This window comes from Chelonoidis abingdonii, chromosome 2 (assembly GCF_003597395.2).
Source record: "Chelonoidis abingdonii isolate Lonesome George chromosome 2, CheloAbing_2.0, whole genome shotgun sequence".
In the NCBI taxonomy this organism is placed as follows: Eukaryota; Metazoa; Chordata; order Testudines; family Testudinidae; genus Chelonoidis; species Chelonoidis abingdonii.
This window is the reverse complement of record NC_133770.1, coordinates 8803084-8830244: the sequence shown is the minus strand read 5'-3', so window position 1 is coordinate 8830244 and position 27161 is coordinate 8803084. Positions and strand designations below refer to the sequence as shown.

General features: G+C 47.0%; 1 protein-coding gene across 1 annotated transcript in view; it reads right to left on the bottom strand.

The window, feature by feature from the left end:
- Positions 1 to 602: 602 nt before the first annotated feature.
- Positions 603 to 27161, bottom strand: part of WNT3A (Wnt family member 3A) — a 61448-nt gene continuing 34889 nt past the window's right edge. The window contains exons 2-3 of the mRNA XM_032765418.2: positions 6459 to 6724; positions 603 to 3484 (exon numbers count right to left, since the gene is read on the bottom strand). Of these exons, the coding sequence (XP_032621309.2) occupies positions 3005 to 3484; positions 6459 to 6724 (746 nt within the window). The 3' untranslated portion in view covers positions 603 to 3004. The remainder of the gene's footprint in view (positions 3485 to 6458; positions 6725 to 27161) is intronic.

Below are 27161 nucleotides of genomic sequence, written 5' to 3'. Positions count from 1 at the left end.
AAATGTCAAACTGTTTGAAATCTGCACCCCAGTCTAAACATGGTACCTTGAGGCCCATCTCCACAACAGATCCATTCCTCATTTTACCCATCTGCCATAATTTAGGCTCAAGATTTTGTGTTTCCCGGAACAGGCCATTGCTTAGCAAGTGCCTAGACTTTTCCTCACACTTCCCAAGCAGAGCTGAGAGCTAGTGATAGTGGGCTTGATTCTGATCACACTCATAGTGGGGTAAATCAGAAGTAACTCTTGGTGGAGCTAGAACGCTGCAGAAGTGATGTGAGACTAGAGTCAGGCTGACTGGTTCTCCCCAGGGACACTCAGAACCCCTAACTCATGTCTTTGCATGGGCGTTAAACAGGGACAGATTTTAAACTACCTTACTCCAGTGTATAAGGCCTAAATTCTCTGCTGGTCTAATCCCATTGAAAGTCCATGGAATTGCACCAGCAGTGAAGTTGGCCCCCCAGTGATTGCTAAACCCACACACGTGCTCTGTGCTATTCAGGCTATGGTGCAGCCCTCATCCTCAAGGCATGCGAGCTCTTTCTAGAAGTGTGTTAAGCGACCGGCCTCGCGTCTGCCCATGTGTTTATCATGAACTGCATTTATTTATTTATTTATTTTTCCTTACCAAATCTTTTCCAGTTTGCTTTAAGGATTCCTTCCACTTCAGATAAGATTTTCTAAAATGTCCAGCTGTTTCCCTTCCTTTTAAAGCTAGTGCACAAATATCTCTATCCTGGGCCATTTCTTTCTGCAATGGCTATTAGCCAAGATGGGCAGGGATGCAAAACCATGCCTAATTCTCTATTTATACATTCTTTCTCTTTTCTAAACCTACAGATGAAGTCACTCTGGCATCACTCAGCCTTTACACACAGAGTAGACAAAAGTGACCCCGTCAATTCAGAGGGCTAGCTTGTGCCTCTGGGCACAGCTCAATTTAGAAGTAGTCCGGGAGGCACTGGGACTCAGAGACATGCCTCTGGGGCACAACTCCCTCCCCGTTTTTCTCCGTGGGAATTAGACTCCGTTCATTCCTTGTCTCGGCTGCATTCTCCCAGCTCGCCTGCTCAGGTTGCAGAGAGCAAGTCAGCATGTGGGGATCGAGGAGGTGCTTGTATCTTTCCACTCAGGTGTGTAGTCACAGCCTAGCCCAGAGTTGTGATCCAGCTCCCCTGGCAGTCGGTGGAAAGGCTCCCATTGCTCTAGCCTCATTTCCATTTCTGCAATTCTTGATGGCAAAAGGAAAAATAAATCAGTCCCTTTCTCATTTCTCTAGATAGGACCCCCAGCAGGTGGGGAAAAGAGGGGGAGACACAAAGGAGGCAAAGGCTACGCGTGATGTGACTCTGTGCTTCATTCACCTCTCACTTACACCAGTGTAAAACAGGAATAATGCAACCAAAACCAATCGGGTTATACTGCTGTCAAAGCCAGTGTGAGGGAGTGAAGAGTCTGGCCTGAGAACCCACAACCCCAGGTGGAGCCTGGATTACCATTCAGCAAGTTACATTTGCTACTGTAAATTGGCAATCCTGATCTAGGTATCAGAGGTACGACAGCTTGCAACACAACACAGGCAAAGGAATGGAGTCAAAGAGGCGAAACAGCTGAACAGCAGAGATAGGGCTGTGCTGCAGAGTTGGGATTTGGAGCTGGATCCAAACTTTCCCAAAGTCGAGGAAGGTTCGGACACACGGTTTTTGATTTGGCCTGTTATAGAGACACTAGTTGCGGAGGTTGGATCTGGCTCCAAACTTGCCCAGAGTCCAAGGCTGTTTCAGTTCAGGGTTTGTCTATCAACACATAACATGCAGTCCTGCAGAACCGCTGTTCCCTACAGATTTCTGTTCTGAGGGTTCTGCTGAGCCCCCCGATTAGCCTGCATGAGCTGTATGGAGCCGATGAAATGAACTAAGTGCACTTTCAAAAGTTACTTTTTTCTTAAGCAGAGGTGGGGAAACACCTTTCCTGCTCTCCTTTCCTTGCTGGCCTGTGGTGCAAACGATGTCCTCACCACCTTAATCACAGGCAGTTTGTGCCCTACCCCATTGCACGTCTCAACGGGCAGCCTCCTTCTAATCGGCTGAGTCACACCCCTGCCTCCACAGCCACAGTTGGGTCAATGTCTGCTGGTGTGTCTGCTGAGGAAAAAGAGCCATCTTGGTCTCTGTGGCCATGCGTTTGCTGGGTCCCCATCTGTGCACTGAGTTTTTACGTACGACATGCACACATGTGTATACAGATCACAGCATCTACCACGCCTGTTGCATTGGTGTCAGTGGGCCCTTGGTAGTAATCCATCAGCAGTCTCTTTCTCTGCAGAAGTACTAAATGTGTCACTGTGTCCTATGTCAAATCTGGCAGAAACCACTAGGTTAAAAAGTTCATGCTAAGAGCTCGTCCATTCTATAGCACTAAGGAATGTTTGCAGAATTCCCCTGTTCCCAGAAGAAGTGGAAGAAGGGTTTTTTTTTAATGAATTGAATATTTTATTTTATTTTAATTTTTTGCCATTCATGTTGCACACAGACTCTGGTTGCTGGAGCTTGGAAAGGATCTCAGTACGTTCAGAGCTGTTGTCCAACATCACCTCTTCCTATTGGGTTGGGAACAGCAGATGTTTAGGAAGTTGCAAGTCTTTCAAAGGACACTTAATAGCAGGAGTCTCTTTAGGTTAGTTGAGAGAAGAGCGAAGAGCCATGCCCCCTGCTAACAATCTTCTCTGCAGTTCTGTTCTGTTGGGTAGTTAAAAAAATCACAGTCTCCTAACCGGTGCATAATCTTTTTGTATGGACTTCCATATTTGTAATGTTAGCCTCCAGATGCATCTTGGGACGACCTAGAAGTCATTAGATCTATTCTATCCAGCCAGTTTTAGCCTTTTTTATTTTTTCTTTTACTATAAAAAAAGTAGATCTTTCCCATCTACACAACCTCGGAAGAAGCAGGCTCAAATCCATTTCTCCGCATGGAGCCTGTCCAGGGAACTCCTGCTTTACTTGCACGTGTGAACGTCGTAGACTCGTATGCATTCCTGGCAGCTGACGTAGCAGCACCAGTGGAAGATACAGTGGCACTTCTCTTTCCGTTTCTCAGTCCTTGTGTTGTGCCCGCGGCCGCAGCACAGAAGGTCGCATCCGTCTATCCCGTGGGAGGTGACGTTGCAGATCCGGTCGCGGGTCCCAAAGGAGCCCGTCTCGGGGTTCGGCTCACAAAAGTTTGGTGAGTTCTCGTAGTAAACCAGATCTCTCTCAGTTGGGGCCTTGAAGAAGCTGTACTTGGGCCTGAGCGTCTCGACCCAGCCACGGGACTCCCGATGCTTCTCCACCACCATTTCAGAAGCACTGTCGTACTTGTCCTTGAGATAGTCACCAATGACCCGGAAATCCGGCTGGGACCACCAGCACGTCTTCACCTCACAGCTGCCTGACAGACCATGACATTTGCACTTCAGATGCATGTGATCAATAATGGACTGGAAAGGAGAGAAAAAGGGAAGAGGGAAATTATTAGCCCATAATATGGATTAGTAATACATTCTGTTATTTACCTAGCACTTTTCATCCCAAAGAATGCCAGGCGGAGTTCCTCAGCTGGGGTAAACCAGTTTAGCTTCATTAACTACACTGATATACACCAGTCAGGGATTGGATGTGGTCTCCATAAAGTGCTTTCGATGATGGGTGAAGTCATTCCTGTACCTGTGTATGTAAATATTTCTATAGCTCTATTCACACAGAAAGACCACTTTGCTCAGGAGTGAAATGCAGCCACCTCTGAGGTGGACTACTGCAGCTTTTTAACGGCACTTAGACAAGCTAAACAATACTTTTAAGACAGGGAATGAAGGAGGATTCATAAGCCGATTTAAACTGCAGGGAGAATTCACAAGCGAAATGTGCTATGATTATTCAAACAACAATTTAGCCCGGTCATCAGAGCTCCCTTTTCTTGCAAAAGAGACTCGAGTCAAGGAGGAGAGTGTCACCTACTGAATCACCAATGCCACTTCCTGCTGCACCCTAGGATTTTCTTCACCGGCCTCTCAACAGTGTGTCGAGCAGGTCACACCTTAACAGCTGAAAGCACAGCTTACAGTGTTGCCAACTCTTGCAATTTTATCACGAGCCTCATGGTAGTTGGCATTTTCCTTAAGGCCCCAGCTCCTGGAGGCAGGTGAATAGGTGAGAACCTCAGCTTTCATTTGAAAAAACAAAAAGTACGTTTCTAGCCTCCCCCACCCCCTAGGTTGCCAATGGTGCAGAAACCAGAAGGTAAATGAAAAGAACACAAAACTTATGATTATTTTTTAAGCCGGTCTCATGATTTGAGAAGTCTGACTCTTGAGTTCTTTGAAGGCTTGGTGTTGGCAATGCTGCATCTACGGGTGGCATGGTTACCAGATGGAGTGGGTGAAATTCAGTCCTGGTCTAAACGGAAGAAATCACCATTGACTTCAATGAGACTTATGCTTGCCTCATCCATGGCTGAAATTGATTCAAAGATTTCCACAGCACTGCTTACCACCATTTTGGAGGTGGAGGAAAGCCTGATACCATTTACTCAATATGCTGTGTTATTCAGAGCTGATCAGCAAATTTCTGAATGCATGAACAGACTAGTATCAAGTTAAGTCCAAAAGATTTGCCATGAATCAGCAATTACTATGTGCGATCAATGTTTTTTGGGTGTTTTTTTTTTTTTTTTGCCAGTTAGGCAGCTTCATTCACTGCCAAGGAGATTGTAATTAGTGATGGGAGAACCGCAAAATGTTTGGTTCATATAATCATCTAAATCTCAGTCAAAACTTTTGGTCTGGAGATTGGATTTGAATTCTTATGAAAATTGGTTCAGACTTCCCCTACTGCTCAGTTTTATTAGCTGGAAATACTTGAATCTGGAGGATTGGAACTTGTGCACCTAATGAGTGTTAGCATGGTGTGAATGGAAAACATATGCTATTTCTGAAGCAACAGGATTTCAGTTTTAATGTTCGGCCATTTTCTATCTGATCTATGATATTTGTAAGGGGCCTACAAATCGGAGTCTTGAGGATGGACTGATGATGAAGATAGCCCAGACAAGAGCCTAAATTGTCGCTGTTGAACTTAGCTACTATTGTATCTTTTTATTGATTCTCGTTATGAGACAAATCCCTCATTTCCATCCTACCCAGCCCTGTCTTTTCCTGCCATCAAAAATGCTGAGTAACCCACGGTACCCAGGCCCCGATGGACAACTTTATGTAGAATGACCCTGGCGATATGTCTTGCTTCCCTCTTCTACTATTTAGTTGCTGCATCCCTCATTTTGTGGTGGGACTTCATCTTGAATTTTAAAGGTCTGTGCTCCACGTCTCGGGCCAGATTCTTAGCTGATGTAGACTGGAATAAATCCATTGGCTTCAATGGAGCTTCACTTAGGGTGACCAGACAGCAAGAGTGAAAAATCAGGATGGCGGAGGGGGGTAATAGGAGCCTATATAAGAAAAATACCCCAAAATTGGGCCTGTCCCTATAAAATCGGGACATCTGGTCACCCTAGCTTCACCCATCTCCATCAGTTGAGGATCTTGCTCTGAGGTTTTGGCCTGTTCTGTACTGTGGTTACATACTGTAGTGGAACTCTATATTGGAAGAGCGACTACTTCGTACTCATATGTTGCTATGGAAGTGGATAGGCCCCATTCCTTCCCCCATTGTCAATAACAACTTAATAAGGGAGTAGGATCAGGTTAAGGTATTTTGATTCTGTGATTTAATGAAGTTTGATCCCTATATAAGAGAAACCACGAGCTCTCTGTAGTGAGGAAAGAACAGGAAGCAACTTTTGTGAGGCATATAGTGGGGTGAGGGTTGGAGAAGTTAGCTCCAAGCCAAGAAAGTTTCCTGGTGGTGCTAGGAAGCAGGTGCACTGGATGGACAGGCTGAAATTGTCCAATTGACAGCAAGTCCTTTTCCCCATGGCAGGTTGGTGCTAACCACAGGCACTGAGAGTAAATGTGGGGTTATTTTAGGCACCTGCTAGGCGTGAAGAGGCACAGAAACCAGGCTGTGAGCACAGGGAAGTCTGCATGTGATGACCATCCTCTTAGATTTCATTTGTACTGAACCTAAGATTTTCAGAGCTGAGCACATGAACTTCCATGGCTTGAACTAACAGGCTAAGGCCAAAATCCTCAAAGGCATGCCCTCAATTGGAGTTAGGCACCTAAATGCATTTGAGGATCTAGGCCTAAGACCCATAGCTGGCAGCTATAGCAGACTCTTATCCTCTGTAGATCAGACACAGAGGGGAATCTATAACACACACTGGGAAGTAGGGGTCTGCAATGTTGAACCCAGTTCACCTGAGGTTCTTCTTGCCGTTCACCTAGGATTTTCGGGAGTGGAGGGGGGTGGAAGGAAATATTTTTAGGGGTTCAATAAAATGAAACTGCATGGCCTTACTGTTCTCCCAGCTTCGTTGTTGTGCCTGTTCATGGCTGACCGAGCATCTGGCCTGTTCTCCCGGGCATCCGCAAACTCTCGAGAAACCATGGTCCCAAACTCCACGTCTTCACTGCAGCCTCCCCATTTCCAGCCTTCCCCGGGGGGTCCCTTGTGGCGAGTATCACAGCCGCAGATGGTGGCTGAGCCCTCGGCGCAGGATCTGGTCACCGCAAAAGCAACACCCGCGGAGGCAATGGCGTGGACGAAGGCCGACTCCCTGGTAGCTGTGGAAGAGGGAAGGATGCAGGGATTTGTTACTGAGTGGTGAACGTGAGTGACCCTTCCTAACGGAATGACATGAGCACCTCCTCTGAAGAACACAGTAGCAGGCTAGGAAACCCGCCTCCTGATGTAAGAATCCCATTTCCAGGCAGGGCCATTTTCAGCACTGCAAGATACAATGAGTCAGTGGAAAGCCTCCATGCAATGGACTTTGGATCAGGCCCTAGTAAGCAAAAGGCCAAATGTTACACTCTGAGTTGCAGCATCCAGCACTGATTCAGGTACATACAGACTGGGCCCCAATCACCCCTGGGGAAGGGGAGACCTCTCTGCTGCCAGACTCCACTCTCTGGCAATGGGACCAAGGCCAGATAAACCACACATTTTTCAGAGCCCTGTGACTAGCCCAGGCTTTTCAGGGCTCTGCAAATGGTATGGCTGGTTCCACAGAATGTTGAGGACTGCTGATGGTTGGCAGCTGGGAAAACACCAGGACGGCTTGCTATTCCAGCAGTCTGCTTCCCTCACCATTCATACCAAGTGTCATCCTCCTCATCTTGCCTTGAAACACACTCTTTCTGCTACCCGACCAGCTCACTCGAATGCTGCGTCCAATACACTGCATCTTATAGAATCATAGAAATGTAGGGCTGGAAGAGACCTCGAGAAGTCATCCAGTCCAGCCCCCTCTGCTGAGACAGGGCCAAGTATTTCTAGACCATCCCTGACAGATGTTTGTTCAACCTGTTCTTAAAAAACCTCCAGTGACGGAGATTCCACAGCCTCCCTTAGAAGCCTATTTCAGAGTTTAACTACCCTTATAGTTAGAAAGTTCTTCCTGGTATCTAACCTAAATCTTCCTTGCTGCAGATTAAGCCCATCATTTCTTGTCCCACCTTCAGTGGATTGGAGAACAATTGATCACAGTCCTCTTTATAACAGCTCGTACCATAGCTGAAGATTATCAGGTTGCCCCTCAGTCTTCTTTTCTCAAGACTAAACGTGCCCAATTTTTTAACCTTTCCTCAGAGGTCAGGTTTTTAAACCTTTGATCCATTTGGTTGCTCTTCTCTGGACTCTCAACAATTTCTCTGCATCTTCCCTAATGTATGGCACCCAGAGGTGGACACAGTGCTCCAGCTGAAGCCTCACCAGTGCTAAGTACAGTGGACAATTACCTCCCATGTCTTATGTACGACACTCTTGTTAGTATGCCCCAGAATGATATGAGCCTTTTCTTTTGCAGATGCATCACACTGTTCACTCTCATTCAGTTTGTGATCCACTATAACCCCCAGATCTTTTTCAGCAGTACTACCAACTAGCCATTTATTGCTCACTCTGTAGTTGTGATTTGAGTTTTCATTCCTAAATGAAGTACTTTGCATTTGTCTTTATTGAATTTCATCTGTTGAATTCAGACCAATTCTCTGCATTGTCAAGGTTACTTTAAATTCAAATCCTGTCCTTCAGCATGACTACATCTAACTTATCTAAATATTCTTTAACCTGTTCTTTCCCTCTTTTGGCTTGCATTCCTTCCCCTTTGTTGTTAATTCTAATTGTGCTGAGTGTCTGAACATCATTAACATATTTCATGAAAATTGTAGCAAAATAGGCATTCAACTCATTAGCCTTCTTAATGTCATCCATAATAACTCTCCTTCTCTGCTAAGTAGAGGAACTACATTCTCTTAGTTTTTCTCTTGCTCCTAATATATTTAAATAGCACCTTCTTGTTGCCTTTAGGTTCCTTGTTCCTTGCTAAGTGTAACTCATTTTGTGTCTTAGCCTATCTGATTTTGTCACTACATGGTTGTTCCATTCTTTTGTACTCATCCTTAGCAATTCATCTATGTTTCCACTTTCTGTAGTATTCCTTTTTGATTTTGAAGTCATTAAAGAGTTCCAGATGGAGCCATATTGCCCGCTTACTGTGCTTCCTACCTTTCTATCGCATCAGAATAGTTTGCAGTTGTACCTTCAAAACTGCCTCCTTGAGAAACTGACAGCTTTCCTGAACAACTTTTTCCCTTAGATTTTCTTCCCATGGGATCTTACCTGCCAGTTCCCTGCATTTGTTGAGGTCTGAAGCCCATTGTCCTTATTCTGCTGCTCTCGCTCCCGCCTTTCCTTAGAATCATGAAATCTATCATTTAATGATCACTTTCATCCAAATTGCCTTCCACCTTCAGATTTGCTACCAATTCCTCCCTATTGATCAGAATCAAGTCTAAAATGACTGTCCTTCTTATAACATCCTCTGTTTTCTGAAACATACATTTTTCCTTAATACATTCTAAGAATATACTGGACATTTTGTGTTTTGCCATGTTACCTTTCTAACAGATGACTGGGTAGCTAAAGTCATCCATTATTACCAGGTCTTGTGTTTTGGATATTTCTGTTATGTGTTCTAGAAATGCCTGATCCACCTCCTCTTCCTGATTGGTGGTCTCTACCCTGACATCACCCCTACTTTTTACCCCTTTTGTCTTTACCCAGAGAATTTCAACTGGTCTGCCCCTCACCTCCTTCTGGACCTCAGAACAAGTGTATATATTCTTAATATACAAACAACACCTCATCACTTTTTATCCTGCTTGTCCTTCCTGAACAAGCTATACCCCTGTGTACCAACAGTCCAGTCCTGAGACTTATCCCACCATGTCTGTGATGCCAAGTAAATCATACTTGAGCATATGTATTAATACTTCCAGTTCTTTCTGTTTATTCCTCATACTTATGTGCACTTGAAGATTTGTCTATTTGCCCAATTCGGTGCCACGTCCCTGAGCTGCCTAAAAGGATTGTTTTCATGTCTGACTGTTCAGCTAGGAATGTGGGCGGCAATTTTTTTAGCCTTTGGCTGGGTCAACTGAAAGGGATTGTGATCATGAGGTTCAGCGGCTAAGTCTCTGGGAAAACCTTCATTTATGCACTTGAGCCATAACTAGAGTGGTTGGAGAACAATTCCATTACATGGCAGGTTTCACATTTTGCTTTCTTTCCACACTAGCAGGATGCAAAACTTCTCAAATGTCTTTGTGACATGGAATAGAGTTGGAACATCCAGCTTTGGATCAGAAAGTTCAGGTTTCCAGTTCGGGTCTTTCTCTCTCCTTGGAAGTGACCAGAGAGCCCGCTCTTCCCGTCAGATTCAATACGCCTCCATGAAATCCAATGGAACAGCATTTTTTGACAAAAAACATTTAATCAAAAAGGTCCCAACTGGCTCTAGCTATAACTGTCGGGAAAACACAGATCAGTCACGATACTCCAGCCTCCTGGAGACCCTTTACAAATCTCCCTAACAAGTCAACTCCTTGTCTATGCAATACCAGTTATCCAAACAAATTTAGTGTCACCCATGTTGTTTGGATAATCAGGATCATGCTGTAATAAAAAATATAGCCATAGAAGCAGATTTTCAGCTGGTTTAAATTGGTGTAGATCCATTGACTTCAACGGCTCTATGCATATTTACACCAGCTGATGATCTGTCTGGATAACTTTACTAATTGGTTGTTGTTTTTTTAACCAGATTTCATGGACCTTAGTCTATTCTGATTGTTATGAATGGGAACATATGGCTTTAACTTCTGGCTGCTCAATCAGTTATTTGCACTTAGTAATATGGAGAGTATTTAACAAGCCACGTCAAAACCCTAACATGTTCTCCGGACAGAAACCAATGAATATTGCGTGTTAACAGAGAGGTCTTGACTAGCTTGAATTTTTGAGCTAGAACCTGTGCATTGGCTCTTCTCTTTGGGAAGGCTACCAAATTCAACAATATACAAATAAAACAGCATGCAGGAAATTACAAGCAAAAGACATGAGCAATGTCCTGGAATACAACTTCAGGATGCTTATAAAGGTTAGTAAGTCACTGAGTGCATACAAGGGAGATGATACTTTTATTCAGGCATGTGTAACACCAACAGACCCTGGCTGTTGGCAAGCAGGATTGAACCTGGGACTAAATGACACATAGCACTTAGCTAAGGCTGTAGAGGAGACTCATTAATCTGTTAGTGGTCTTGGTGTCACAGCACCATACCCACATGTGTTTATGTTACACATGCACAGAAACTCTCCAGCTCTGGAGATATTTTTTATTTTTTTCCTTAACAATAACTTCATATTTTATATAACACCTCTCATATGGAAAGATCCCAGAGCACCTTACAAACCATACATGTAGGGGTTGCTCAAATGACAGTGAAATTCAGCTTCCTCTAGGGTGGAACACATCAGCTGTTTAACTGCATGCAACAGGAAGTGAACAGCACGGTAACCAATTGTAACTATGTGGGAAATTGAGTCAGGCAGAATGTTGTTGAAATCTGGCCCAGAGCACTGAGGTTAACAATCCTGCTCTTGAGATAATGCCAGTGGATCTTTTAATGATGACGTGTGATTGAGGCATTGGATTTGCATCTCATCTCTCACCCCTAACTTTAGGCTGGGACATTGGGCTCAATATTGATGCAAATAGAAGAGCGCCATCTAGTGAATCACTTCCTGCAGCATATTTGATCTGAGAACCTTCATCCAATTACTAAGCAGACCTGAACCTGGTTGAGCTTTGGAGAGCTCACCAGGTCATAGCCCCAGGCAGTGTGGCTGCAGGAATGGAGAAGGAGTGCATAGAGATACAGATAAGCAGAAGGAAAGCATGCACTTGTAATGGAAATGAGGGGTTATTAAGATGCCATATAAAAATGCAAGAAACTTAGTAAAGATAAGAGGAGAGTGCAATGCATTTGTCAGCAAGCCTCATTCCTCTCTGGGTGGTTCTGGTAGCAGGAGACAGGCAGCTCGTTACAACTTGAAGAGGGCTCCTGGAAAGTCAGCTGGCAGGAGAAGGTTAATGGGGATGTAGGCTTAAGAGCATTTTAACTACTGTTTATCCCTGCAGCAGCAGGTCGCTGAGTCTCTGAGCTTCTGCAAGTTAAAATCTCATATTGCTTACAGTGATGGCTGAGATTTTCAAAAGTGACTTTGTAATTTTGTCTGCTGCAATCTTTTAAGTGCTTAATTTTAGACCATTTGAAGGGGGCTGAGTCTCAGAGGGTGGGCGGTCAGCACTTTCTGAAAGTCAGGGCCCTCAAAGATGTCTGAAACTGGGCCCCTAAGATGTACGCACTTGAAATCACTAGCCACTTTTGAAATTCTTGTCCATAGTATCTTGAGGTTCTATGCCGCAGAACTTGCCAGCTGCACGCTCCATGCAGGACATTTCTGATCCAGCCAGAGACATGTGGACAGAGTGGGCAAATGATACTATCAGCAGGGAGAATTAAGGAAGACTAGGAGTCAGGAGACCTGAGGTTTTATTTCCAGCTCTTATGCAGACTTCCTATCTGACCTTGAGCAAGTCACATAATCTCTCTCTGTCCCTCAGCTTCCTTATCTGGAACACAGCGGACAATCATACTTATCTCCCAGGGAGTTTGCAAGGCTAAATTTGTTGATGTTTGTAGAGTGCCTTGGATGGAAGATGCAAAGTTACAGCTCAGTGTTGACTGATGCGATGGTAAAACTGGAGGAATAATAGTAAAGTTATCTAGTCTCTTTAAAAAGAAAGAGATGAGGAGTAACCTGACGTGACCATGAGATCTGAGGCCTGGTCTATACTGAGGGGGGTGGGGTCGATCTAAGTTACACAACTTCAGCTACATGAACAAGAAGTCGATGTACTTAGATCTACTCACCAGTGTCTTCACCGCGGTGAGGCGACTGCTGACACTCCCCTGTTGACTCCGCCTGCACCTCTCACTCCAGTGGAGTACTGGAGTCGACGGAAGAGCGCTCGGAGGTCAATTTATCGCGTCTAGATTAGATATGATAAATTGACCCCCGCTGGATCAATCGCTGCCCACCGATCTGGCGGGTAGCGTAGACAAGCCCTGAATAATCCTTGAAAAAGGGAATGTGAGAGAAACTGACATGAGGATGGGATACCTCTGGGCTAAGGCTGGTGATCTTCCTGAGAGTCAGTTAATGAGAAGTATATTGTTGTGGCCTACTAGGAATTTCAAATTGTCACTGTGCTTTGTGCTGTAGATGTTCTGAACATCACAGCAGTAGTGAGGACTGAAAACAGATTATCCTGCCTTAAACTCCTTCAGTTTTCACACTAAAAGGCCTATGACACACAGTAGATCAGTACTGATTCTACTCAGTAGAGGCCAGGGGAAATAGTGTCTCTCTTACATATATAACCAAGTAGCCAGTTGGCTAAAGACAATATTATATTCCATTGAAAAGTGACCTATGGAGCAGTCAAGGGTCTCATTAAAAGGAGATTTATAATATTTAATATCTGTCACATATTGTTAATAGCCTAAGTGACTTGGGCACCTTATTCTCCTTGACTTCCAATGGGAGGGGACTTAGGTTGCTAAGTGACTGAAGCATTATTGGAAATGTTACCCCCTGCCCTTAATTTAAGTACTTCAATAAAAGGGAATCCACCTCAACCCTTGGCAAATGGGTCTAAAGATTAAGGAGCCTCAATATTAATGATTAAATATTAACTGGGTGAGCAAGAGCTAGAGATTGACTCAATAGCCTAGTGGTTTGCTCCTTCACCAGGGAGTTTGAAGAGTTAAGTTCACATCCCTGCTTCATTGAATAACTAATTAATTGTGCAAAAAGTAGAACAGCTGCATCAGGAGAGACTGAAAACCCTCAGCTGGGAATATCCAACAGTTTGGTGGTGGGAGACCTGGGTTCCAGTCCCAGCTCCAAGGCAGGCAGAGAGGGGATTTGAAAACAGGGCCCAGCATCCCAGTTGTGTGTCCTAACCACTGGGGAGGGGGGTCTTGCCTTTACACCCCTTCCCCTGGTTTTACATGGGTAAAGGCTGATCTGTCATAGGCACCTAACCCCAGGACAGGGGTCCCGGCAGAGGATCCCAGCTGGAGACAGTCATCTCCCTCTGGCCTGTCAGTCAGGTGCCTAAGCCCCAGATCAATGGGCATTAGGTCCCTTTGAGGATCTGGGTCCTCAGCCCTACCTCTTTCCTCTGCATTTCACTCCTGGCTAGTTTAGGGGGCTCCCCGCTCAGCATACTGGCTTCTGAGAATCCCTTTGTGAGATGCCTAACCCCCCCCAACCAATGCACAGGGTGCCTAACTCAAGGCTGTGAATTTGACTGGCGGCAGGGCACCTAAGAGTTAGCTGTTGCAGCACCTAAGCACACTTTGTGAATCTAGCCCTTGGTAGCTTAGCTTGAGTGATAGAGGTCACTGCTGGAGGTTGGAGGCTCAAATCCTGCTGCTTAGTGCATCTCAGATGCTGCACATGCTTAGGGGATTTTAGGCAGGAAAAGTCCCTGAGGAATGGACAGAAACAGAATGATTGGTGCACCATGCACCAGTCCCTCTTGTTCTCTGCCTGTGGCATACCATCGGTGAGCTGTCTGCTGGCTGCAATACTTTGGTCAAATTCTGGCTGTTGGAACCTGTAGCGAGGCGGTGTGGATCCCCTCCTCCACAGGGAGGGTTGAGCCCCGTCCATCTTCCCCCAGGGCGGAACTTCCGGGCAGAAGCCCCGCCCCTCAAAGGGTCAGGCGGCGACCCGGATGTATAAAAGCCGGGCGCCGGCCTTCAGTTGGAGCTCAGCAGCCAGCGAGAGCAGACGTGCCGGACGACCCTCGTCGCTGGGAGGCTGCCGAGCTCCGAGACCGGGACCAGGCCTTGCCGGAACCGACCCGCAGCAACCACGACCCTGAGCTGCGGGAACTACCACCGCTACCCAGCCCCAACTACGGCCTGGAGGAGCCTCCGGACCAGACCTGGCCCAGCTACCCAGAGGTACTACCGGATCTACCCCCTGACCCGGACTGGGAGGAGCCCATGACGGTCGACGACCCGGCGGACCAGGTAGGCCGCGAAGGGGGAATGGAAAGTAGCCCGGGGGCGGCTGACCACAGTCAAGCCGCAGAAGGCCCCGAGCCGATGACCGTGTGTGTCGGTCAGGATCCCCACTGACCGCGCTGTCAGTGTGTTTCGGTTAGGATCCCCCCGAGCACTCTGTCAGTGTGTTTCGGGCTGGATCCCCACTGACTGCCACTAGCGGCGACGGCCGCTACTAGGGCCCCGGGCTGGAACGCAGAGGAGTGGGTGGGCCTGCGTTCCCCCTGCCACCCGTAGCCGGGTGACAGTATCCCCCTTCGCCCCCACAGCTACTATTTGTTTGTTGCTCTGCCCTGCCCCAAAGGGCCAGAGCCCTCTGACTGTGTGTTGCTCTGCCCTGCCCCACAGGGCCAGAGCCTAGTGCACTGTGTTTGGTGCCCACCTGCGTCCAAGGCAGGGCCCCACTGACTTTGCCGTGTCCCAGTCCACTCCACAGGGACCGAACGCCCAGACAGTGGACCATGGACCCGAGGGACAGGACCCGGTGAGAACAGGACGAGGCCGGTGTGGCTCCCCTCCTCCACAGGGAGGGTTGAGCCCCGGCTTCCCTCGTCACAGAACCCTATACAACTGTACAACATAGTGTCCGGATTTAGTTGGAAATGACCCAGGTGATGGGGCTTTCAACCCCTCCTTTGGGAAGCTGTTTCACAGTATAAACGGAAGCCCTCTTCTTTAAAAAAAAAAAAAACATAGTCCCCTGTCATCAGAATAACTCCGTGGACCAGTTCAAATCAACAGGCTCCGCGGATGCTGTTTCAAATGGAGGGGCCGTTGAATGTATTCACATTCTTCTTATTTATCTGTAGCAGCAAACAAGACTGGTACCTCATTGTGCTAGGCCTGGGTGGCGGGTGAATGTGCTGCTGCGGGAGGCTAGCCCACCGCCCCTTTCCCTCTGCCCGAGGCCCTGCCCCTCCTCTTCCATACCCTCCCCTGTCAGAGCCTGGGGCACACCCCATCCTTCCACGGCCACTGGCTCCCCTGCGTGCCCCCAGCCCCAGCATTCTGGGGTGGGTGGTGTGGCCAGAGCACCCCTGCCCCAGAGTGCCGGGTGAGTGACGCAGCTGGAGCACCCCCAGCTCCAGCCCCAGAAAACTGGGTGAGTGGCGTGGTCCCAGTGCCCCCAGTACTGAGCGGATGGGTGGTGTTGGGCCTTGTATTCACTGGCACCAGCCTGCCTGCCCCATCCTCTTGGCTGGCCACCGAAGAGCAGGAAGGGACTGGAAGCAGGAAGGAGGGGGACTGGGAGTGGAGCATGGGCAGGGCCACGCCGGACTGTTTGGGAAGACACAGCCTTCCCCTGACTGTGCTATCTGCCTAGGGTGGCCAACCCTCCAGGTTTGGCCTGGAGTCTCCAGCAATTAAAGGTTAATCTTGAATTAAAGATTATGTCATGTGATTAAATCTCCAGGAATATGTCCAACCAAAATTGGCAACCCTGTATCCGCTGTCTATAGTGTTAGGCACTGCACAAACACATAGTGAGAGACAGGCCCTGCCCCAGAGCTTGCAGTTAAAACAGACAAGACAAATGGGGGCGGGGAGGGAAGGGAGAGAAGCAGAGGCCCAAGGAGTTGAGGTGATTTGCCGAAGGTCTCACACGAGTAGCAAAGATGGGTATAGAATCCTGAGTCCTAGCCTTTAAATAACAGGATTGCCAACATGTGATTGAAACCACTCCATCTGCAGTGGGGTTCTTGATTTCCTACTGGCAGGTTAAGATTCATCCACTTTCCCTCTCACCCCAGCTGTACACACAGGGCCGGCGCTTTCATTTAGGTGACTTAGGCAGTCGCCTAGGGTGTCAGCATTATGGGGCGGGGGTGGCATTTTGCCGGAGGGGCGGCAGGCGGCTCCGGTGGACCTGCCGCAGTCGTACCTGCGGACGGTCTGCTGGTCCCGCGGCTCCGGTGGACCTGCCGCAGGCATGGAGCCACGAGACCCACACGCAGGGCGGCAAAATGGCCCGGTGCCTAGGGCACCAGAAACCCTGGCGCCGGTCCTGCGTACACATACTCTGAAAGGCTTGCCCAGTTCGAGACTGATATGAGGTTTTTTTGTTCAAGTGTCAGAAAATTCTAGGGATCATCAAACACAGACGCTGACAACTCAGTAACTGGGTTCCACTAACGGACAGTCAATCTGGAATTGATACAGGGAAACACAGGGCCGGTGCAATCCATTAGGCGACCTAGGTGGTCGCCTATGGCGCAAGCATTTGGGGGGGGGGGGCATTTTGGGTCCTTCGGCGGCAACCGCAGTGGCCGGATCTTCGACCACCCCAGTGATCGTTGGCATTTAGGCAGAGGGACCTGGGGAAGGGGGGCACGGGGAGGGCCGCCTGCAGCAAGTAAGGGTGTGATTGGCGCCGCAAGCCTGGGAGGCAGGAGAAGTGGAGTGGCGACTGCATGCTCAGGGAGGAGGTGGAGCAGAGGTAAGCTGGGGCGGGGAGCTGCCGCACGGCTCCCTGGGCCGGGGGGAGCTGCTGCGGGGGTGGGGGTGCCTCATGGCGGAAGGGGGATGGAGGCACAAGGTGGAAGTTTTGCCTAGGCGTGAAACATCCTTGCACCTGCCCTGGGGAAACACAGGACTCCTTTAGGCAGGGTATAAACAGGCTACGGAACTCTACTGCAGGGAGTTATCAAGTGATGCATAGTGGCTAGATTTTTAGAAGGGCTTTGACTAGATGATTTCTTATGCACCAACAACATTTGTAGCCAGATGGGCTTGTCCCATGATACGTGTAATGCTCAAGCATCCTGAAAACGATAAATATTTTTACTAGGAAATAGCCTGTAATTTGTAATTGTGCCGAACTCAAATACTGACCATCTACCAAGGATGCAGAGGAGAGTGTTTGGGTGGAAGGATCTACGCAAGGGAGTAGGCTGAGGGATGCATGTGTGAGGATCTCTCCTAAGAAAGAAGCATAGCTGCTGTGGTCTATGAGCATAGTGCAGTGTCCTGACCTGTGACACCGCCAGTTCGTCCCTGTCTGTAGTTATGCAAGCTGATAAGGATAATCAAAGCTCAGCCTCCAGGGTGTGTGACACTGCAGGGCTCTCAGAATGGAAATTCCCTCCTTCTTTCCCAAGTACAGCGTGGCATCACCAGCTAGGAACCCTGTATGCTTCTTTTCTTCCTCTGAAGCATCTGGTGTCAGCCAGTGGCGACTTAGCTTCTGCGGCAGCATAGACATACCTGGACCAATAGTTTGATGTGGTTATAGGGAGCACCGGTTGGGAATATTCCGATACAGCTTTTTTTGGTAGAAAAAGGCCAGTTCATCGGAAGTGAAACTGTTCACAGGAAACTGGGGCATTCAATGAATTTCTTGACTTGAAAAACGTTTAGTTAAAAAAAAAAAGTTTTTAAATGGTCGAAACATCCCATTTTAACACTGTCTAAACAAACAGTTTCCGTTTTCCAGTTCCAAAGACTTTTGGTTTTGAATTTAAGCTAATTATACTCCAAAATGTTGAAAAAAAAAAAAAAAAAAGCTTAAAATTCAAAACAAAATGTTCCAATTGCCCTGAACCAAATTCTTTTCTGGATTTTCAGTTCACAACATTTTTTGAAATTTTGACTTCTCAGCTTGATGCAGGACGTGAAAAATTATTGAAATCCTGACATTTTTCGCAGGATGAGAAAAACGTTTTCCTTCCTGCTCTCATTATAACAAATGTTATTCTAATAGATCTGTGAGGAATTTTTAAAATGTGCAAGGTTTGTGCAGTTTTATGAATGGAGAAACTGAGGCAGGGGAGGTAAGTGACTCACTGGGGTTTCTCTTCTGTAGTTGCAGGCAACAGGATATTGCAGTTGTTGGGCTCTGATCCTCCTGTCACCCTCCAAATACATAGGTCTACAGTAGAATGTGTCAGCTTGATTTTCTACTCATATTATTTTTACACAAGGTAGAACTAGAAGGGGCCTCAAGAAATCAGCAAGTTCATGCCCCAAGGATCAAGTAAACCTAGACTATCCCTGACAGGTGTTTGTCCAACCTGTTCTTAAAAACCTCCGACGATGGGGATGCAACAACCTCTGCTGGAAGCCTATTTCAGAGCTTAACTAACCTTACCGTTAGAAAGTTTTTCCTGATATCTAACCCACATCTTCCTTGCTGCAGATTAAGCCCATTACTTCATGTCCCCCCTTCAGTGGATATGGAGAACAATTCATCACAGTCCTCTTTATAACAGCTCTTAAAATATTTGACGACTGTTATCCGTTCTTTGCTCAGTCTTCTTTTCCCAAGACTAAACGTGCCCAGGCTTTTTAACCTTTCCTCCTAGGTCAGGTTTTCTAAACCTTTGATCATTTTGTTGTTCTTCTCTGAACTCTCTCCAGTGTGTCCACATCCTTCCTAAAGTGTGGTGCCCAGTAGTGGACATGATACTCCAGCTGAGGCCTCACCAGTGCTGAGTAGAGCCAGACAATTACCGCCCAGACCTTATGTAAGACACTCCTGTTAACACTCCGCTGAATATCAGCCTTTTTAAAGCTGCATCACATTGTTGACTCATGTTCAATTTGTGATCCATTATAACCCCCAGATCCTCTTCAGCGGTCCTATCACCTAGACAGTGGGTCCCCACTTTGTAGTTATTCATTGGATTTTTCCTTCCTAAGTGAAGTACGTTGCACTTGTCCTTGTCTTGTTGATTTCAGACCAATTGTCCAATTTGTCAAGGTCATTTTGAATTCTAATCCTGTCCTCCGAAGTGCTTGCAACCCCTCCCAGACTGGTGTCATCTGCAGATTGTATAAACATACTCTCTGCTCCATTATCCAAGTCATCATTGAAAATATTGACTAGTACTGAACCCAGGACTGAGTCCTGCGGGACACCACTAGATATGCCCTCTCGTTTTCACAGTGAACCATTGATACTAACTCTTGAAGTACACTCGTTCAACCAGCTTTGCACCCGTCACATAGTGGTTTCATCTAGACCTCATTTCCCCGATTTGCTTGTGAGCATGCCATGTGGGATTGTCAAAGCCTTACTACAATCAATGGCTTCAGTGGCTTTAATCCTGATTTACACCAGTGTGAGTGAGTAAGGAATGAGGGCCAGTGAATTCACTTACATTTTTCTTAGTCTGAACAGGATGAGGGATCACAGGCAAATATCTGAGGGGTCTAAACTATCTCAAGAGCTCTTCCCCTGGCAAACCCTTCCACAGCTTGGGCGAGCAGTCAAAAGCTTGTTTTCTAAATACCAATGAATCATGTTGTCTTGATTTCAGGCACTTGGGCTAAGCACACTCAGCCAGGAATCCACAGACTTCACTGCCTTGATTCATAGATTCTAGGATGGGAAGGGACCTCGAGAGGTCATCGAGTGCAGTCCCCTGCCCTCGTGGCAGGACCAAATACTCTAGACCATCCCGGATTACTGTAACTCTTGGACCAAATACATCCCTGATAAAACTCTGTTGACTTCAGTTCCTCCTTCCTAACTGCAGGGAGGATGGAGAGAGGTGGGAAGGACTGTACCTCTAAAAGTCAGCTATGGAAAGTAAGTAGGAAGGGAGATAAGGAGTCTAATGCCTGGACTAGAGACAATGAATTGCTTTCTTGCTCTCCTGCTATTTCTAGGTCTATGTTCAAAAAGGATGGCTGAAGTAATCTCTGCTGTACAAAGCTCATCGATATTATGGTGATGGGTGGCCTATAATTACCCTAATAGATTGCTGATCATATAGACTGGGCATGGATGAATTGATAGGGGGAGAAACGAACTGAGTGGAGTTACACCCAGCTCAAGGAAAATACTTTAGGTTGGTTTACCTGGAGGTGGGCTCCTTTGTTGCTACAATTAAATGGGACATGATGAAACAGACACTCAGCTCAGCCAATATTTGGTTTCCAACGTTTCCAATATTTTCCCCATCAGCAAAGTCAGGCTCACCGCAGCTGTGACACCTTCTGGATCTTCTACCTTTAGGGTGGGAACAGCTTTTTACCTACCCTTCAGCCTGTGGGCACACCTCCCGTGCGTGTGGAGCTGTCAGGAGATGCATGCCAAGGACTTCTCTGTCTGTTTCAGCTTTCTGGGATGTTATCCGAGCTTGATGGCTTGCCAATATTTAATCGCTCTGATTGCCAAACTATCTGTTTTTGTATAATCATAATTCCTTTTAACATTTCTTCTCCATCCTCCCTTCCCCCAGGGAAAACGTGTCCTAGTCTCTGAGATACGTCCCTCAATTTGATCACTGTCAGACAAAGGGAGACGTTAAGGCTAATGGTTAGAGCCCCTAACCAGAAGTCAGGGCTCCTGACTTCCATCAAGGACTCTGTGTCCCCTCCTGACTGAACAGCCCATGAAGACTGAACTCTTTTCTCATGCCTAGAGGTCAGTGTGGAGGTGAGGAAGGTTGTACGGCTGCAGTCTGAGCTTGGCTGGTCTGTGGATAAATGGAAAGACTGAAGCCTCTAGAGATGTTAAAGAAACCCTATGTATAAAGCATGGGACACATCAGTTCCTCACAGTCGAGGCTCTGGCTTGATTGTGTTTTCAGATCACTTAGTGCTCTCCATTTACCTCTGAAAGTCGAGCTGTTCCTGGATTTCCATTTCCTAACAGGAAATGATTTCCTATTAAACCTATTTGCACCATCCACATTTTCCTCCATGTGTCAAGCTTTGACATCACTTGCAGGCCCGATTCACATTTACACTAAGGCCACTTTATACCACGCTGTGCTTCCCTTTACCCTGCCGGAATGATAGAAAGTGGCCCTAGTATAAACCAGAATCAGGCCGTTACATGCCTAGCTCTTAGCACTGGGGCTATTACTCGCATACACTTGGTGATAGACACAGCTATACTCAGAGATCAAAATGGGAAGGTGCCCCCCTTTTTTTTTTAGATCCAATAAGAAAGCCAGTGGGTGCTAGTGAACAACCAAATCCTGTTGCCACCAAAGTCAATGCCCAAACTCCCATTAGCTTCAGTCGGGGCAAAATTTGGCCTCAGATTCCCCAAAACCTCATTGAAAACTTGCTGCATTTTGGAGCTCCGTTCTGATACCTTTACTCAAGTTGCATAGCACTGTCCTCCTGGAGTAGTCACACTGGTTTCAATAGCAGTAGTACAGGAGTAAGCTACTACTGACCATAAGGGATGAGTATCTACCCCTTAGTTACTAAGGGCCAGATCTGCAAAGATAATTAGGTGCCTATGTCCCACTGATGTCCCTAAATACCTAAAACCCCACACCCAAAATTCTCAGTCCTGAAAGTTCGAGCAGACCTGTACACCCATCTGGAGTCCCATCAAAGCTAACGGGTCTCCATATGGGTGCAGGGATCCCTCCATGGAGATTGAACATTATGTTTCAAGCCTTCCCACTGGAATGCTCATTCGAGCCTCGGTGCTTGGTTTGTCTGATGAATGCATCTCTCTGAGGCACTAAATGTTGCCTGGGATATTGATCAGTGGACTCACAAGTGTATTCATTGTGGGAGCTAAGGAAGGGGGAAAGACAAACAGCCCGACTGTCAAAAGGGCTGCACAGTTAAGCCCTGGTCTTACAATTGTATCCTTGCATGGAGCTCTGCATGGGTGGGCCCACTGGCAGGATCAGTGCCCTACTCTGCAAACATGGAAGTGTCAACTGTGTGCCCAAAGTCGGCAGCTGATTCCACACTATACTTTTACAGCATCTAGCTGAAGGATTTTTACCCTTTTAAAAATCAGGCCCCAAAGTGCAAAGACTCATGAGAATAATAATGACAAGCTAACCAGGCTTTTTCATATTTTAACAGAAAGGTTGGGTTTGGAGGCCGTCTGAGTGTTGGATGAGGTTCTTGTTCTTTCTGAACCAGTATGCTAGTACCAACACAGCCCCGTGAAGGTGAGAGAGTATAAAAAGACATTTGATCAGATAAACAGGTGATTGGAGCACATTTATGAAGCGAGCAATTCCCGCCAAGGAAGGCGAAGGCGATCCAGATAAGAGGGAGTATTGGATTGACAGCGGTTGGATTAAGGTGGCTTTATAAGACCCTGTAGGCCAAGTTCTTCTAAAAGGTCTGTGGGTTGGTTTGTTTTATTGCACGCAGGAGACGTATTGTAAATTCCAGTCCGGCATTAGGGAATCAGAATGTTTGTTGCATTAAAGCGGGAACGTCCTCATTTTCAGACACTGTGAGCGCTCACAAGTCTGGCTGCAATTGACAGGAGCAGTGGCTGATCAGCACCTCCAAAAATCAAAACAATTTGCTCTCATGCGAAAATGATGGGTCAAGACCTGGAATGCTCTAGCTAATTACCTACTGTCAAAATAGCCTGCGATAAACATAGGTAACCCGACTCACTGGATGGAGGTAGACCAGTAGAAGGGGACTGGGTATATGTTACTATATTGTTCCTACAGAGGAAAAAAATCTATCTATCTATCTATTTATCCCCATACAGCCCCTCTCTCTCTCTCCCCATACACCCCCTCTATCTATCTATCTATCTAGTTTGAAACCCTTTTAATCTAACCCCCTTAAATCTATTATTTAAAACCTCTTAAATCTTGTTTATATCGCCATGCACAATTTGCTTACCCCAAAACTCCACCAGTTATTTAACTCCTGCTTTACCCAATGATTCAATATCCCTGGAATGTTTTAGAGAAAGGGGTTGTGTGCATATGTCTGTATCTGCGATTAGCAGAGATACAGTATGTCCATTGTAACAAGACAAGAATCTTTAATTAAAGAGGGCTCGGAAGGCGAAAAAGTGCTGCAGGAATCACTGGGTGAAACTCTCTCTGGCCTGTGGGATGCAGGAGGTCAGATTAGATGATCATAATGGTCCCCTTTGCCCTTAAAAGCACTATGAACACCAGTTCTGCTGGTCAGTGGGATAGCCAGGGAAAAAATTGTATTCTGTGATCAGAAGCAACCTCCTCTAACAAAAGGATCGCCCTAGCCCACCTGAGAATGGAATGTGAGGCTCCATCCAACTGGCCTGATCGCTTTTGACAGCCCCCCTCGACACTGCCTGGTTGGTATGGCAAATCGTCCTTATTACCTGCTGGGGTGAATGAATCCCCTTTTGTGCTGGCACTGTCACGCTGCATTAGACTGACAATGGCCCCAGATATTTTATATGAAATTCGCCCTCACTAGTGATTAGCTAGGACCAACTAAGTCATAGCAACCTAGAACTATGCATTGGCCGGGCCCCGTTGTCGACCGAAAGGGAAATCCCTATTCAAATGGTTTAATAAAACAATCTAAAGGGCGTGTGAATCGTGAAAAGCATTTTCACTTTTCTCTTTAGCTTAATCTCATGGTCGCTGGGATATTGTGCTCAGAGCAGTCCCCAGCAGGGTGCGGGCTAAGGTCCCCCATCAGCCCTTTTTACAGCCTCCTTTTCTGCGAGTTAATGATATACCGGTGTGATTGCCTGCCGCAGCAAGAAGCAACACGCATTTGATGAAAAGGATGGCCCTCCTAACACATCCTAAATGGTAACAATTTCTCATCCAGAGGTCGCAGGTCATAACCTGGATTTTGTGACACCGCCCAGCTCCTTTTCAAAGCCTGGTTAAAGCTGCAGGCTGCTCCGAGACCCTGAGGCACTCACACAAAGTTAGCTGAAGGCTCCCCGCTCCACTTGAAGCACAATTTTAAGGTTCAGAAGCAATTGGATTGCTCAGTTTTTGGGACCCAACTTGGAGTTTGCTTCTCTTTTCCCCTCCCCCCATTTGGACCCACCCAGGTTGCAAGGCAGAGAAAGGGAGAGAGACCTTTGACTGCTCGGAAGATAATCCCATGATCCTTGTATATTTAGCTCGGCATGCAGTGTTCATGCAGTAGGGGCTAGGGTGGAAGGCAAACTCTGTTCCAAATTGTGGGCTGGCAACAGAGCTGGTGCTGTTACCGCAGTTGAGGGTTTTAGTCCCTGCCACTCCTGTGCCCACATTCCACGGGGCAGCATAATCAGTTCTCAGTAGGAGTGCATCGAGCCAGCCCTGTCTCTGTTCCTTCCTATTCCAGCTCCAAACGTCTGCTTTTGGCAGGGGATGGTTTGGCCTTCGCAGCATGCAGATGATGCAGGCCTCTGGCATGAGCTCCCCAGATCCTCACCCACATGCAGAGTGGAGCTGCTGAATCTGGGACTTTCCATGGTTGAGTGCAATTCATTTAAATGGCTGCAGAATCCCCCCCACACACACACTTTTATTTAGGTTCCTTCTGTCATTCCCTAACCCCAGCGTGGGGAGTGGAGAAAGGCAGGTGCTGCGGGAGCATCAGAAGGTTTAGATCAAGCTGGGTGCTTGTCCATCCTTTACCTAAACAGCAGAACCCTTTGTGTCTGCAAATTGAGTCGGGAAATCCCCAGGGAACAAGCCCGCTCATGAAATCTTCTGCAGCCTGGCTCCCCCTCTTTCCCCCGCCAGAGCTCAGAGGCACGGGAAAATGAATCAGAAGGGGAAAATAATAAATGAACTTTTTCCAACTACCAGAAAAGTTTGGGCGACAAGTTGAAGCGGGAAGGTTCCCGTGGAGTTTAGTATTTCAATATTCTTATTGGACGCTCTTCTAACAGAGATGCTGTAGGAGGAACTCAGGAATCGCTGAGAGATATTGGAGGACTTGTGTCATGCCGGAGGCCAGAGTAGATGAACATAATGACCCTCCTTCTGGCATTAAAAATCTATGAATCTGGGTTATCCAGTCTGGTTTATGCCTCCTGGGGGATGCTTTTGAAAAGCAGTTCACTAGCTTTTGTTCTGGACGTGAGCAGTGTCTTTCCATTAGCGTTCTAGTAGGAATTGTTAGCAATTTGGAGCCGAGACTGTCTATTTTATTTTGTGAGTGTACAGAACCGAGCACAATACAGCCCTGATCTGTGATGGGAGCCTCTGGCGCTACTGTGATACAAATAAAATAACAGTGATAGATCTGGGCAAATATTGAAACGAAGGTTGCATGACCATGCCTTTGACTAAAATAGAGAAATCATGTTTATGGTGTTCGTGGCCCATTTAAATTACTTTCTGCAAAATTAACACTTGCAAAATGACTTTTGGAAAGTGTCACAAATGCTTGTGCAAATAGGCATTTGATGAATAATCAGACTGGAGCTGTTCCCAATCTCTGAAAGGTCTTTAGCATTCTTGAGTGTGCTTTCGTGGGCTTCAGAGTCGTCCAGGCAGGGAGGGGAAAAGACACCATGTGGGAGGAGGGTTAGCTTGGTGGTTTGGGCATTGGCCTGCTAAACCCACGGTTGTGAGTTCAGCCCTTGAGGGGGCCATTTAGGGAATGGGGGTTTAAAAAAACAAACCTGGGGATTTGTCCTGCTTTGAGCAGGGGTTTGGACTAGATGACCTCCTGAGGTCCCTTCCAATCCCGATATTCTATGATTCTAACTTAGGTTACAAGTAACAGCCAACGAGAGGAAGGATGGTTTTGTGGTTTAGGCACTGGAGAGGAACTTGAGAGATCTGGATTCAGTTCCAGGCATGACCACACACTCCCTGTGTGACTTTGTGCCAGTCACTTAAATCTATCTGTGCCACAGGTCCCCCAATCTGTGAAATGAATAATGATGATATTTCTCTACTTCCTGGCCGTGAGGTGAGGGCAAGTTCCTTGGTAGTGGCGTGCTCAGATATGAAAAAGATGGAGGCCACAGACATAATTAGCCATAGAAATGGCAAACACTCAAAGCACTAGCCATGGTGTATATAGTTCACAAGTAATCTATAGGTCAGAGTTCCCCCACATTTTTTTATGGTGTAGCCCCTTGCAGATCAAGTCAGCTGCCCATGTATCCCTACCCATCTCATCACTGATTCTGTGTTCTTCTTCCTAATACTACCTGTCTTTAGCCATCTGTCCATATTTCACTCTTACAGGTATGGTTATAGCGTGGCAAATACAACTGAAAAAAAAACCAAACTCTGACTAAATTCTGAGCTCACTTACAGTGGCAGTTGCTTGGCAACTGAACCCACGCTGTACGGTGATTGGAGGTGAGGGCTCTGTATGTCAGGGTTTACATGGGTGGCTACTGACCCAGCTGGTGACCCCGGCCCCTCCTCTCGTCCCTTCTTCCCTTTTACCCCCCGCTCCCACTGGAGCCCAGAGTACCCCCACCCCAGTGCCAGCTGGCTGGGCAGTGTGGCCGCAGAACTCCCAGCCCCAAAGCGCCGGGCAGGCAGCATGGCCCCAGCGTCAGCCACCCTGAGTCCCCACAGCAGACTGGCCAACCCCAGCCCTGGCCTAAGCTCCAGCCCCAGCCAGCCTGGGCCAGGGCAGAGCACCTGGAACTGCAGGAAGGGACCTGGGATGAAGTGTGGGTGGGGTCACGTCGAGCTGTTTGGGGAGGCACAGCCTCCCCCAGCCTATGTTACACCCATTATCTGTGTTCTCACTGGTACATCTTGAAGTAAATTAACTACCGTATTTTATATAACAAATTCCCACAGAGTTTTAAAGCTTCATCTGAAGTAGCCTATTGGGAAAATTCAATAAATACAATTATTAA